The 13,009-nt window shown below is 46.2% G+C and overlaps 1 protein-coding gene across 1 annotated transcript; it reads left to right on the forward strand.

Annotated features, from left to right (window-relative positions):
• The first annotated feature begins 7,313 nt into the window (after nt 1–7,313).
• Nucleotides 7,314–11,288, forward strand: GHRH (growth hormone releasing hormone). The gene is made up of 6 exons (XM_071573006.1): nt 7,314–7,403; nt 8,208–8,339; nt 9,197–9,301; nt 9,892–10,029; nt 10,323–10,382; nt 11,285–11,288. The coding sequence occupies exons 1-6, from the start codon at nt 7,324–7,326 to the stop codon at nt 11,286–11,288; spliced, it is 519 nt and encodes a 172-aa protein (XP_071429107.1). The 5' UTR covers nt 7,314–7,323.
• The last annotated feature ends 1,721 nt before the right edge of the window (nt 11,289–13,009 follow it).

Raw genomic sequence — 13,009 nt, forward strand, 5'->3', positions numbered from 1 at the left:
TTTGTATTCAGCTTCCTCCCAGTTTGAATTCCTCAAGGGAAAATTCTCCCCAGGAGATGTACTGATGTTCAAAAGATGAAGTCTGGAGGATCTGAAGATCCAAATCTTAGCACTTTATCCTTCCAAGGATGAGAAACCGAGATTTTCTAAGTCTCACCACACCTGCTGCGTATAAGTTTTGGGTTTTCCTTAGAAGGAAATGGCCGCACAGGCTAAATCTTGTCTTTTTCATCTCATTTTTGTTTGCTTGTCTTCACACAATGGCTACATTTGTGCAAAGAACTTAGGAATGAAATTAACGAAAGTTATTGTACACAGCAGTAATGGATAATGTAATTACATGACTGATGATCAACTTACTTGTAATGTGCCTTAGTTTTGCCACTTCAAATAAAACATTTGAACCAAAATGGGTCTCATCCTACCTCTGTGATTTCAAACCCAGGCAAAACCCCATAAATTTTAGTCTTAGACAGTTCTGTTTAATGTATCATTAGGGCATTTGCAGTGTCAGTCAACACCACATCTCTCAAGTTAAAGAAAACCAGAGGAAACTGCTGTGTGGGGCTCTCAGGAGTGCTGGAGGCTGGAGAAACTGAGGACCAACAGCCACTGTTTGTGCCATTTTGGAGTAGTGCAGAAAAGCTTTTGAGAGCTTAGAATGCAGGATGGTTTTGCCATTTGATGAGTTACTTGTGACTGTTATTAGTTTCAACCTCACAACGTGAGCAGGACCATTTCACACTCTGCTCAGCTTGTCTGAAGCTGTATGTTGTGCACCTAGAACAGACAGGGGCAATTTTTTAAAGCATGGCATGGAAACCAGGGGAGGTAAAGCTAAGAGGAAATCAATACCTGGGAAATTGCTTTAGGATCCTAACTCTGTGTCCTTTGTCAGCAAAGGATCGGCATTGAAATATAAAAGTAGCTGTTGTGTGCTTCACCCAAGGACCCTTGGGAGGTGGCTCTGCTTAGACATGAGTCCAAAATCCAGCTGTTCCAGCTGCAGAAGATATGTGTGGCAGTTTGTACCTGGCTGTAGATTCCATCAGGCTTGGTACAGGCTCAGGTTTAGAGGGCAAACAGAGTTACACCCTGCACGTTGCAATGTGAAGTGATCTGTGGGAGGTAATGAGTGTTACATACGTCAGGTTTGGGAACCAGTAGATGCTGACAGCATTAGCTGAGGTAGGAAGGAGAGGTGGGGAGAAACTGGGAAAGTTCTAGAGACAAACAAAGAGATGCTCTAAAGAGAAAAAGCTGTTCATGTTGCAAAACAAGTTTCTCATCTGTTGTGCCAAATTATTATTGATACTACCCCTGAAATGAAGTTTCCATGAGGAATGCTGTCACACAGCCAGTATGCTCAGCCTTTGAACACCACTGATAGTCCCAGAGCAGCTGTGGGAAGCACAGAACTGCAGGCAATTCCCCCCTCCTGCAAGTACAGGGGACACCAGCTCTCCATGTGGGACTGACCTACTGAAAAAATGACCCTGAGAACAGAGACTGTAGCTGCCACCTCAAATCCACATTGCAACATGGATGGATGCAGCAGTGGCTCCAAACACGTGTGGATCCTATCATAATCTGTGTCTACTTCATCCAGGGATATTTGGAGCCAGAACACCCACGGTGGGAATCACAGCAAGGCTGAGTTGCTGAGAGCTGTGGGGATCACAGACATTTCTGCTGCAGAAGCAGCTTCACCAGCCAGAGGGAGAGCCTGTGGAGTCTGGTGGAGGAGCTCCACAAATGACCCTTCTGGGTCCTGGGAAGACAGGAAGGTTTTGACTCAAGCTGGGACAGGAAATCCCAGGGACAGAAAAACTGCTCTATTTATGCTATTTCAGAACTCCTAAGCTGGATACACCTGACACGGCCTGGAGGGCTTTTAGAAATTTCTGCTGCCTCCCATAATTAATCTGAAGTCATAAACAGAGCTTGCTGTTGTGAGTCTTGCTATGTCCAGCTGTGCAAGACACGAACCCAACCCAGGCAGCACAAGGAAAACCCTGGGATAATGGAGCTTTATACAGCCTTCTCTGAAAGCAGCTCACTTGAGAAATGAACACGGCTCAGAGCCCTCCTAATCCAAGCTGGGCAGCAGGCAGTTATAAACAAGTCAGTTACAGACTGATTCTCCTTGATGTGAGAAATACTGCCTGGTATTGTACAGCAGCTCTGTATCAGGCATGGGACCCGGTGGATGGAGAATTAGCTCAAAACCACACTATAGGATAATACCTTGAAATAGCATTGGCTCTTGACTGGTTTAACACCACAGTCTGATTCATCTGTTCAGCCAGTGCAGCATCAAGGCAGCGGAAGGAAAATAAGTCATGCTGAAAAATTAGTGCAACCGGCCTCACACATGAGAGAACATGAGCAGATTGTTTCGAAAAAGCAAACAAAATCCCTTTCCAGTTAGCAAAGCATAGACAGCGTGCAGCTGTGTGCACCAGGACAGGGATTCTGGAAAACCTGCTCTGCTACCCAGAAATCCCCTTCTCCAGTGCCCACCAGTGGATGACACAGATGATATACCTGCCTGATTTGCACAGCAGATCCTCTCCCTGTGAACAGGCTGGCACCATTTCCTTTTACAGCTGGAGGAAAGTAGTAGTTCTTGCTTCTCTTCATGTAGTTCTGGATTCCACTAGACAGGCCCTTGTCAGATGCTCAGTTCTGGGTCAGCTCAAGTGTCTGCTTTGGTCTGTTCCTCTTTTCATAATTTCCCTGATCTGATCCTGATTTGATACCAGGAATGTGAGCCTTTGGAGTACTCAAACGCAGGAGGAGCCCAAAGGTATTGATGCACATCTGTCCAGGTACAGTGTGACTGTTCTTTAACACACAGTAACTTGGCATGCAGAGCTCAATTCAGCCTTTCCAGCTGTGGGGTTACTCTTACTGGGAGTCCAGGGTTTGGAAGAGGGATATTGCCTCACTCACCTCAGCAAGAAGCAGAGGGGCAATGGTAGAGAGTTAGACCAGCACTGGATGCTTCTGACCCCCTGCACACACAAGCACCCATGTGTACACCAGCTGCACGTCCTTCCTACAATCCCTCTCTGCCCAGACAGTTGCGATGTGCTCAGGTGCAAGGTGAAAGTATTCAGCAACAGGCAGATATGAGTCATCTCACGTGCTGAAACTTCTCCCCAGCATCAAGTCACGCAAGCCCTGAAATGGGAAGGCTCTGGGTCCCCATCCATTCTGAGCATTTCAAAGTCAGTATGAAAAATCTGTCAGGTGGAGCTTGTGCTGGTACCTCATTTTTAACTCCTCTCAACTGTGCTGGTCTTCTTGCCACCAAGGCTTTGTGTTCTTTTTAATGGGGCTTTCATAAACCTTGTTCCAGGAATGAAAACAGCTGCCAGTGCACGCAGCACCCCAGGGAAGACCCTTGCCTTTTGCCAGAGCACAGGAATGGAGCAGGACTCCCTGGCTGCTTTGTGTGCTTGATGTAATGCTGTGATGTTTGCGAGGGACTGAAGTATGAACTGTCCTGCTAATGCGGGTCTGAGTAACAAAGGAAAAGGAGGGAAAGGCTCATAATCAAAGAAAAATAAAATAGCAAAAAGATAAACCCTCCTGTTCAAGCAGTGTGAGAAAGTATTAATGGTTAACTCATACTGTCATTGTGGGGTAGAAGGAAAAAATTGCAAAGGGAAATGGAAGTTTACCTTGCAAAGTGAATTTGTCATTTGCTCTGTCAGATTATTGCTGTTTTTACTTGCCCTTCACTATTTAAAAGATAAAGTGTGCAAACGACCCTCGATTACAGGCATAACCCTCTCCCTGCCATCTCCCTGCACACACACAAAAAGAGGATGCTAAACACAGCTTTTGAAATTCAGGAGGATAATTGATTATCTGACGCGTGGAAGCCCACAGGACTCCTGAGGGAGCACAGGTATAAAAAGCAGGGATGCATCTCCCTGGCAGTCAGAGGACAGTTGAGGGGAGATCCGAGAGTGTCCTCCCTGCCCAGCACAAATCCAGGTCCTACCTGGCACCTCGTGGGGCACCTCGTGGGACCCATTAGGACCAAGAGGCAGCTCCGAGAAGTGTTTACAGCAGGGGAAGGAACACCTGGGCAGGAGCTGATCTAGGAAGCGCTTGTTTTCTACGGGAACGGTAAGTGGGAGTCTCTCTCTGTGCGTTTAACAAGATAATGCCTGTTCGAAAGTTGGAGACAATTAAATTATATTGAAATGTAATCAAAGCTGGCAGCAGGAATTAGCTTTGCCACATACAACAGCCTTTGTACCATACCAAGATTTTGTACCAAGATGTTTTTGTACCAAACTGTAGAAGGAAACAATAATTTAATTACAGGATAAATGCAAATCAATAGAATTATACTATAGATCTTTTGTAAAAACATGTTAAATGTTTACCAGCTGTTGCACAGTTTTTGTCTTTTGCTATAGTGATGTGAGTTCCTTTTACCCTGACAAATGAATGGTGTTTTACCTCACCCAGCAATGAAAACTGTGTTTGAGACAAAGCCAAGTGTGAGGAGAAACACAAAGGTGTGTTACAGGTAACATGAAGCCAGAATTGAGTCAGAAGGAGGTACTTAACAAGGATTTCTGCTTTTCTAATGTAGCATTTCAGAGTATACAATTCTCAGCTTTACCAAACAGCAGGCATGGCATTTCATCTACATAGAAGTATTTTTAAGGCTGCTCAGGTTAAGGTTTCAGAAGTGGTAAGAGATACCCATCTCTCCAACATCACTGTCACAATGCTGCTGTTCCTGCTGCACGGAATGGAACGAAGCTATTATGCTTCAGCTGCTGGAAAGGCGCTAAAAGCTTTTCATCTTAAGGGGAATTTATTTATTAATCATTTTTTGACATGCTGCCAGAATGGAAAGTGAGCTGTCCCTCACCTCAGGAGAATTTTGAAGGTGACAATGTTTTGCAGAGCTGCCAGGCTGCCTGCATGCAGGGTGACACTCCAATTCCCCAGCTTCTCCTCTGAAATAGCAGACACTTCTGGGAAGGGGTGTAGGACTTTAATTTCAGATTTATTCCCAAGGGAAAAAGGGAGACAGACACACCCAAAAGCTGGATGAGCAGCAGGCTGTAGCTGAGGGAGGGAAGGCAAAGCAAGACAGGTGAAGAAAGACAAACCCACAAGCAAACAAAAAAAAACAAATCAGAAAAAAGCAAAGAAACTTATAGAAAAGAAAGAAAAAAATATCTCAAAGGTTCAAAAAGTGGTTCTGAAGAAAACTCTAACATTCAGAGAAGGGAAATGAGAGAGAGGAAGAAAGTGATAATCAGGGCTGTATCTGAGGAAGAGGAAAGGAAATCAGACCATGTCGGGCTAGGTTTGCATTGACACTGGCACTTAGCTTATACAGTAGCTTCCCTGGCACTGATTAAATTTCCTGGTTGGCACTTTCTATAGATGCTGGTGCCACAGTCTCCTGGTACCCTCTGAGAGATGCTTTAGACCATTTCCTCTATCTAAAACGATCTGACTTGGGATTTGCCTTGAAGGTACTTCGGGGAGAGGCACAGAAAAGGCATGCTTTTTCTAGTTCAAATGAAAAAGGAAAAAAAAAAGGAAGCAGTAAATTTGCTCTAAAAGCAAAAGCCCTGTAAGTCTCTCAAAGTCCCTTTTTTCATTCTTTTATGCATTCCTTGGCTCTCTGGGGGTCCAAAGTGATTCTGTAATAGACCAGGAGGTAGGAGATGCCATCCATGAGCACAAGAAGCTCTGCAGGAGTCTGGAGCTACTGTGCTGCTCCCAGGGTAACTGATGGGGAAGCTGCTGGTCCCTTGCTGGGAGCACAAGCAGCTGAAAACAGAGACTGGGCTGAGAATGAGTTGGTGACAAGAAACACCTTTTCTCATGTCTGTCATGGACTTCTGACACTGCCCCTAATTCTGTTATTAACTTCCACAGTGTCAAGGTTGGGCCCACGTGCAAGTCCTTAATTAGTCTCCCCCCGTCAATGTTGGATCTACTGTGTTCCAGCAGTAAAGCAGAGCTCACTGCTGATGTTTTCCCTGAGAAAGGCTCCCCCCATCAATAAAACCCACTGCCGGTAAAGTTCACTTGGACAATCAGAAGCCCAACCAAACCCCTTCCATCTGAAAGCCGCTCCTTTTGCAAGAAAGTATTGTTATATCTTTGGAAGGATTATTTTCCCCCTTCTTATGGAGATCAAACATCTTTCTGCTCTTTTCTTGTGTAAAATAAGACAGGGAGCAGAGGAACTTGGTATTTTAAAGATTTCTATCCACATTCTTAAAGAATCTTTTTGTGAGCAAAAGATCAATCGCTTCCCATCAAAACGCAGGAAGAGAAGCATTCACTGAAATACCTTCCTACTGTCCCTCGCTTCCAAGGACAAAAGTATGGCATTCAGCTCCCAGGGTAGGTGACCTCAGGCCACTCAGTCCTGAGTCATTCGCAGCTCTTCAGCCAGCCCCAGGGCACGAAGCAGCGCAGCCCGGGCTGCACACACAGCTCGGTCCCTCCCACCTTCCGCTAAAGCTGATGCTCAGAGCTGCTCAGGCACCTGCAGGGTGGCAGTTTAGCCCCCCCCAAAGGGACATATTCCAGTCCAGTCCCCTCTCCACCCAAGCACGACTGAAGGAACAGTCTGTGTTTTGTTCGGCAGACTAAGCTCAGCACTTGTCTTCGATAAACGGCTTTGACAGAGTTACCTCTGTGCCAGTATTACCCCACTGCCCAGGAATTTTATGTGGATTTTCCTGTTTCTCGCAATCTGTGGACTGCCATTGAGGCAGCCCAGTCAGCTGTTAGGCGTGGACCTTTCCCAGCCATGTGAGCAGACAAAGGTCCCTGGGAGAGGGGAGGGCAGGAGAGATCCCAGAGGCTGGTTCCGGGTGGTCCAGTGCAGGCAGTGAAGTTGCTTTCAAGTCCCTTCTAACTGCTGCCCTCCATCCAAGTGATTTTACAGCCCATGCAGTGGTCCCTGGAGCTCACCCCAGCTCCAGAGAGCTCTCCTTCAACCACAGCAGTGGGACAAGTCCACAAGGGGGTCCCACAGAATTTAACTCTCCTGATCAGCCCTGCCTCCTGACCCAAGGGAGGCACACAGCCACTCCTCCAGGAATTGCACTCAGTAGGGAAAAGCTTGGCAAATCAAGAAATTGCTGCATTGGGAAACATCACAGCCACACACAGAGGCAAATTTCCAGGCCCTTTATGCCAAAAAGTGAGCAGAGGGAACTGAGAACACAAAGGCTGCACTTGGCATCCCCACCTGGCCTGGAGCACCTCACTGCCCTCAGAATGCTGTGTGTTTTAGGTGACTCCAAAGGATAGAAGATGTTGGATAAGGCCACCCTACTCCTGTTCCTACATTTAGTCACATGCTCTATCTCCTCTCCTCTCTACCCAGCTCTCAGGTAAGTGCTGAGTGCTTTATTCACACTGTCACTCCCTGCCTCATCTCTGACCTTGTGCCAAATAAGCATGTGCCAAATTAGGGTTGAAAGGCAGATGAACTCTAAATGTGTTGCTAAGCCTATTTCTTAATCTTAATTTTTTGGGTACACTGCTAGCCTAGGGGTGGATTTCAAAGAGATAGGCACCTGATGGAACATTTCAGCCTGAACATTGGTTTTAGAATTGAATGCTGGGTTCCATAAAGGGAAATCTGGCAATCTCCAGAGCAGGTAGCACCACCAGCTTCACTACTGATTAAAATTTGTGTCTGCAGGGCAACTGCATTGAAATCAGAACTGCAGGTATTCCATAGCTCAACAGCTGCCTATTAATATTTCAAGTATTTTCTTGCCAACTCTTAACAGTTGTATTTCTTTCTACCACTACAAATCAAGAGAAGCACAAAATCAAGCACTGGCTTCTCTAATGTGGATTTGCAACATCCCATAGAAAATGCTTTGGTTTTGTGTCAAGGCCATGGCTCAATGATACCAGAATCCCTGGAATTTTCCTCAAGGATGCTGGGAGCTCAGCGAGGGGGAAGTGTGTTAGAGGCAGCTCTATCAATTGTCTCTTCACTGCTGGAGGAGCTTCAGGGCAGTTTCTAGGTGGGAGAGAATGATGGGCAATACTCGTGTTAGTGATAAGATGGGATGGCAAAAGGAGAAGCAAAAAACAGGAGCATAGGGAATAATGGTCAAGAAGACCGAGCCCTAACTGGCAACTGAGCACATCTCACAGTATGCCTGGGGTTTGTCTTGCAGGTACAGTCCAGGGCCAGTTGCTGGCAAGGCCATGAACTTCCAACTACAGCACAGCAGCCCAGTGCAGAGGCAGAACCCCTCTGCAGAGGAACAGGTGGAGGAGGGTTTGTTAGCAGACCCTACTGAGAAAAGGTTTGTACCTCACCTCTCAGTCCTGCTGCTGCAGAATGTGCTGGTTATGATCTTCCCCCAGCCCAGGAGCAGACCAGCACATCAGTTAGTCCCAGAGCACCACAAAGTCCAGGCTCTGGTGGAAGAACCTGAGCCCTGCAATGAGAGCAGAAGGCTGGGACTGTGTTGACTCTCACTATTACCCATGTCCAGAGACATGTCCTGCTGTCCCCCACCAGCAGGGACATACTGACAGGGGCAGGGTCATAGGGCCAGAGCTGCTGCAGGGAACAGAATTTCCCACCGAGCTCTGTGAATCCATCTGCACAGTTGCTAGAGTCTCTTTTCCATCTTTGCCTTGAAATAGAGCATGGTTATTTCTGTCTGAAGTCCTTAAAACAGTGGGACCAGCCAAGTGGCTTGTGCTTCCCTTACCTGTGGCTTTTCTGGAGTCTGGGTCTAAGCACAGGCTGGAGACCTGCAGGAGGCTCCTGTGACCCAGACACAGCCATCCCAGGAGGTGATGGTGTTGCTGCAGAGCACAGAAATGTCTCACCCAGCTTGTCCTCTTCCAGTTTGTGGTTCTTCGCCTGCTTTCCACTGGTTCTCTAACCTCACCTTTGGTTTGCAGGCACTTCTCCTTACTTGTTTTAATGTGGACCCTGATTAACAGACATTTTTTGCCTGCTGCCTCCATATCAGGACTGAACCTCTTCAAATCCCTTCATCCCACAACACTAATGCCATCCAATACCCAAAGGTGTTTGCTGTGGTCACCTGCCACTGATATCAGGACTGTTACACCTGGTGTGTTATTTCTCACCTGGAGGGATCATTGGTGCCTCAGAGAGCACACTGTGCCTGCCTTTCACCCCTAGGATGCAGCGCCATGCTGATGCCATATTCACTGACAACTACCGGAAATTCCTGGGGCAGATTTCCGCCCGAAAATTCCTACAGACCATCATTGGCAAGCGGCTCGGGTAAGCCCCAGCATCCTGCTGTCCTAGGGCTAATGTTTTACTTATTATACTGGGCAGTTTCTTTCCAGCATATAGCAGGAATAGCTGCCCTTCACTGCAACAGAAGCAATCCCTCCTGCTGTTCCATATCCTGAAGGGCATCCTGCATCCCTACATCTTCGATCCCCCTGATCACAGCTATCATTATGTAGTCTAATTAATCCTTTCCTCCGAGGGTGTAAGCATCAGATCAGCTTAGAGTTCTACTGTAATATCAACAAGCAACAATATTTGCAAATAATAGTTGCAATGATCATTCACTGGTAGGAAACACTTATCCCTGGCCTGGTTTGAACACAGAAAGCAGCCTCTCCACTACCTTTGGCTGGATAGATCACTGACTGCCACTAAATAAGATCAACTGGTCAGATATGAGCCAGGTCCAATCTACCTTTTAACAGAGCAGCAGTTCCTTCCTGAAATTAAGCAGAATGGCCCTAGGCTCAGACCCAGCAGGTTCCCTTGCTCTGCAGCTCAGCCTGAGCCACACTTTGAGCAGGGGACAAAAAAGCATCTCTGAAACAAAGATGTTTCTCATCTTCACCAAACAGAAGCAGTGGGAGCAGACCAGGGGAGGGGGTGCAGGAGTTCCTGACAAGGCGCCAGACTGACAGCATCCTGATGGACAGCCGCTACCACCAACAGATGGTACTGAGGGACTTCCTGGGAGCTATCCTGCAGAACCAAAGGTAGGTGGGAATCAATTCATTATCTGCTCAGTGCAAGGAATACAAGGTCCTTATTGCTGTCTGCTTCCAGCTGTGAAGCTACTGGATTAAATATCAATTCAGGTAGTCAGGGAAAGAATAAAGCTCTTACTTGAACCCAAGCAGGGAGCAGGTAAGGAACAGCCTGTCCTCAGCCAGCCCACTCCACACACAGTGGAGCTGACTTCTCAACCTCATAATGCAGTAGAACAGCAGTGGAAAAATAATTTCTCTCCTGATCCAAATCACACCATCCCTGTCCTCTTCCTTGACAGGCCTCAGGACATGGACAGCAGTCAGTTAGAAGTCTTTCCCAGCACCCTGGCTAAGCTCATGTAAATACTTCTCCCTTTTCCATCTCCCCATGCTGTGGTGAGTAACATTCCCTGCTCAGTCCTGTACATAACACATTGCTGCTGCACTGCTCAAGGTTTGAAGGCTCTCCTTCAGCAACTCCAGCTCCCACTGCCGTCCATGGAAAAAGGTGCTTGCTCCAATTTGAGGGGAAAAATCTTCCAATCAGTTTTGTTAAGGACCTAAAACCCTGTTAGTCTGAACAGACAGGCCATGAATGCTGCGAAGCTGCACATGGGTGCCTGGAAACAGGCTTGCAGCAACCCAAAGCAGCCCTGTAAACCCATCTGAGACGGTGTGCCCAAGGGTCTAAGCCAGGCTAAATACAGACAAATGTCTTTCCCCAGAAGCAAAACTTGCCTTTAGATCCTTGGGACATTTCAGGTTTTCTCTGCACTGAACAGGAGAGAAGTTTTACTGTTTTCTGGACTTCTCACTCCTAAAAGCAGTCACCCGGAACTGGAATTACACTCTAAATGTTGCCAGCCCTGATGGACTGAAAGCCAGCAAACAGGTCCATCCTTGGGAATACCTTCACTTGTACAAACATCAGTTGTCCTGTGTGAAGCAACCTCATCTTACTCTCCTGTCCCACAGAAAGTAAGCCTGTCCAATGCTGCCAGCACAATAGAAAGGGGTGTGGAGAGACCTGTGTGCACACTAAACAAACAGGGGGTGGGGATGGGAAGATCAGAACTCTGCATAAATCATGCCTATGGATTCAGCTGAGAGAGCATGGCATTCCAGCATCTCTTGACATGCTTGACTTGGTTACCTTTTCACAAATAAGGTCAGCCAAGAAAAGCCTCCAAAGGATGAAAAAACTTCTGTATGTCCTCACAAAATTTTGTCTAATTCTCTTTTCCTCCTCCTTTTGTCTAGAATAATTCAGAGCTCATGGACCTGACTGTACAGTGAGCCCTTCACAGCAGTGAAGACATTCCCAGATGTGAGCAGCTGGAAACTGATGCATACACTCCTCAGATCTGACCAAAGGAATGCAGTGCTGATGCACTACTTAATTTACTTCAGTCTTTACAACTTAAACTCTTCTAAATACTTCTTGGTACTGAATTAGAAAAACCCACCTCTGTGGTTTAACCTCAGGCTGCTTTACACACAGAGACTAAAACAACCCATGCACTTGTAATCCCGGGGATATTCTGTCTTCTAATTAAGGCTTTCAAATCACTAAGAGTAGCAAAATTTCTGCCAAGTCATCATTCTGTTTGAGGGCCTGATTAATAAACATGAGGCCACCAAAAGGCACCTTTAGGCAACTCGGTAAATTGATTACAGCCTCCTCTAAATAGATGCTGATGGCACAACCACACACATAGCTTGGATCTGAGCGACATGAGACATGAATCCACACGTCTCCCACCCATTAGAAACACTGCCATGGGGGCTGCTGCCTCACTTCCTGACACAGAGCCCTGGCAACAGAACTGAGCTCTAAAATCCTCTGCTATGGTTAATGCTCAACCTTGAGGCATTCAAACTGAATCCACAGCTCTGCAAGTTAAAGGAGATCCCTGTGCATCAGATTGGGCTGTCACTATGTTTTAACTCAACATCCCTTTGAGTGCCATCTCATGGCTCTGAACTCCACTATGACAAGTTACAGCTGTAAATGTTTTCAAAGGAGTAAGTTATTAACCCCATGATGTCATACAGCTACTTCCTCCCTGTCACTTCAATTTGTTTGTGTAATAGTTATGTCTTCAGAAATGTAAATGACATCAGGATGGGGTCTGCTTTCCCTCCATTAGAGGAAATAAAATTGTTCTAAATAAACCTGTCCAACAGCAGGTCAAGATGGCTCTTTTGTTAAGTTAGTTTCTTAATTCCAGGCCCAGAATGGAAGATGCTTCTCAAAAACAGTGGTCAAGTGCACTGAGGGGGACTCAGAGCTGGGCTAATGAAGGCACCACCTTCAGTACCAGAAACACCACCAGGCTGGAAATACAGTGACATGCAAACATGTATTAAGGCCTCTGAAATCATTCCTCCTTGTTCCACAAACAGTTTTTTGATAGTCTGCAGCAGGTACCACCTCATTTCCCCTCAGGTGACCATGATTTAGGAGAGTAAGCTCTATTATACTTGAAGATTAGTTCATAACTTGCACCAAATCCCTACCCATTACATCCTCCTGCTCAGGTTTTACAATTCCAGCACTACAAAAGTATTACAAGCTTGCCCAGCAGGATGGGAAGCACTGAGGGAATATTGAGGGAGATCAATGAAGCTGTGACAGCAGCAAGTGCACTAATGGGTGACTGTTACCTTTCCATGGGCAGGCAGATCTCAGAGATGTGAGCCATCCTCTGCTTCACAGTAGAGAGACACACAAAAAGAAAAATCATCTGAGTAGCCTGGCTCAAAATGTGTCTGTAAAGCTGTTCTGTAACTACTAATGCACTTGAAGCCATTAGGACTTATTTCCTCCAAGAAAAGGAATTCTAAAAAATGAAGCAGCTTCCTAAAGTAGTAAGTAGACATGGCAGCAAAAAAATTTTAATTCCGTTAAGTGGCATAAAAGGCATTTGCAAACACTGGTTTGGATACTCCCAATAAAATGAAAAGACCTGTCAAAAACATTTCA

The sequence above is a fragment of the Pithys albifrons genome, chromosome 18 (genome assembly GCF_047495875.1).
Source record: "Pithys albifrons albifrons isolate INPA30051 chromosome 18, PitAlb_v1, whole genome shotgun sequence".
In the NCBI taxonomy this organism is placed as follows: domain Eukaryota; kingdom Metazoa; phylum Chordata; class Aves; order Passeriformes; family Thamnophilidae; genus Pithys; species Pithys albifrons.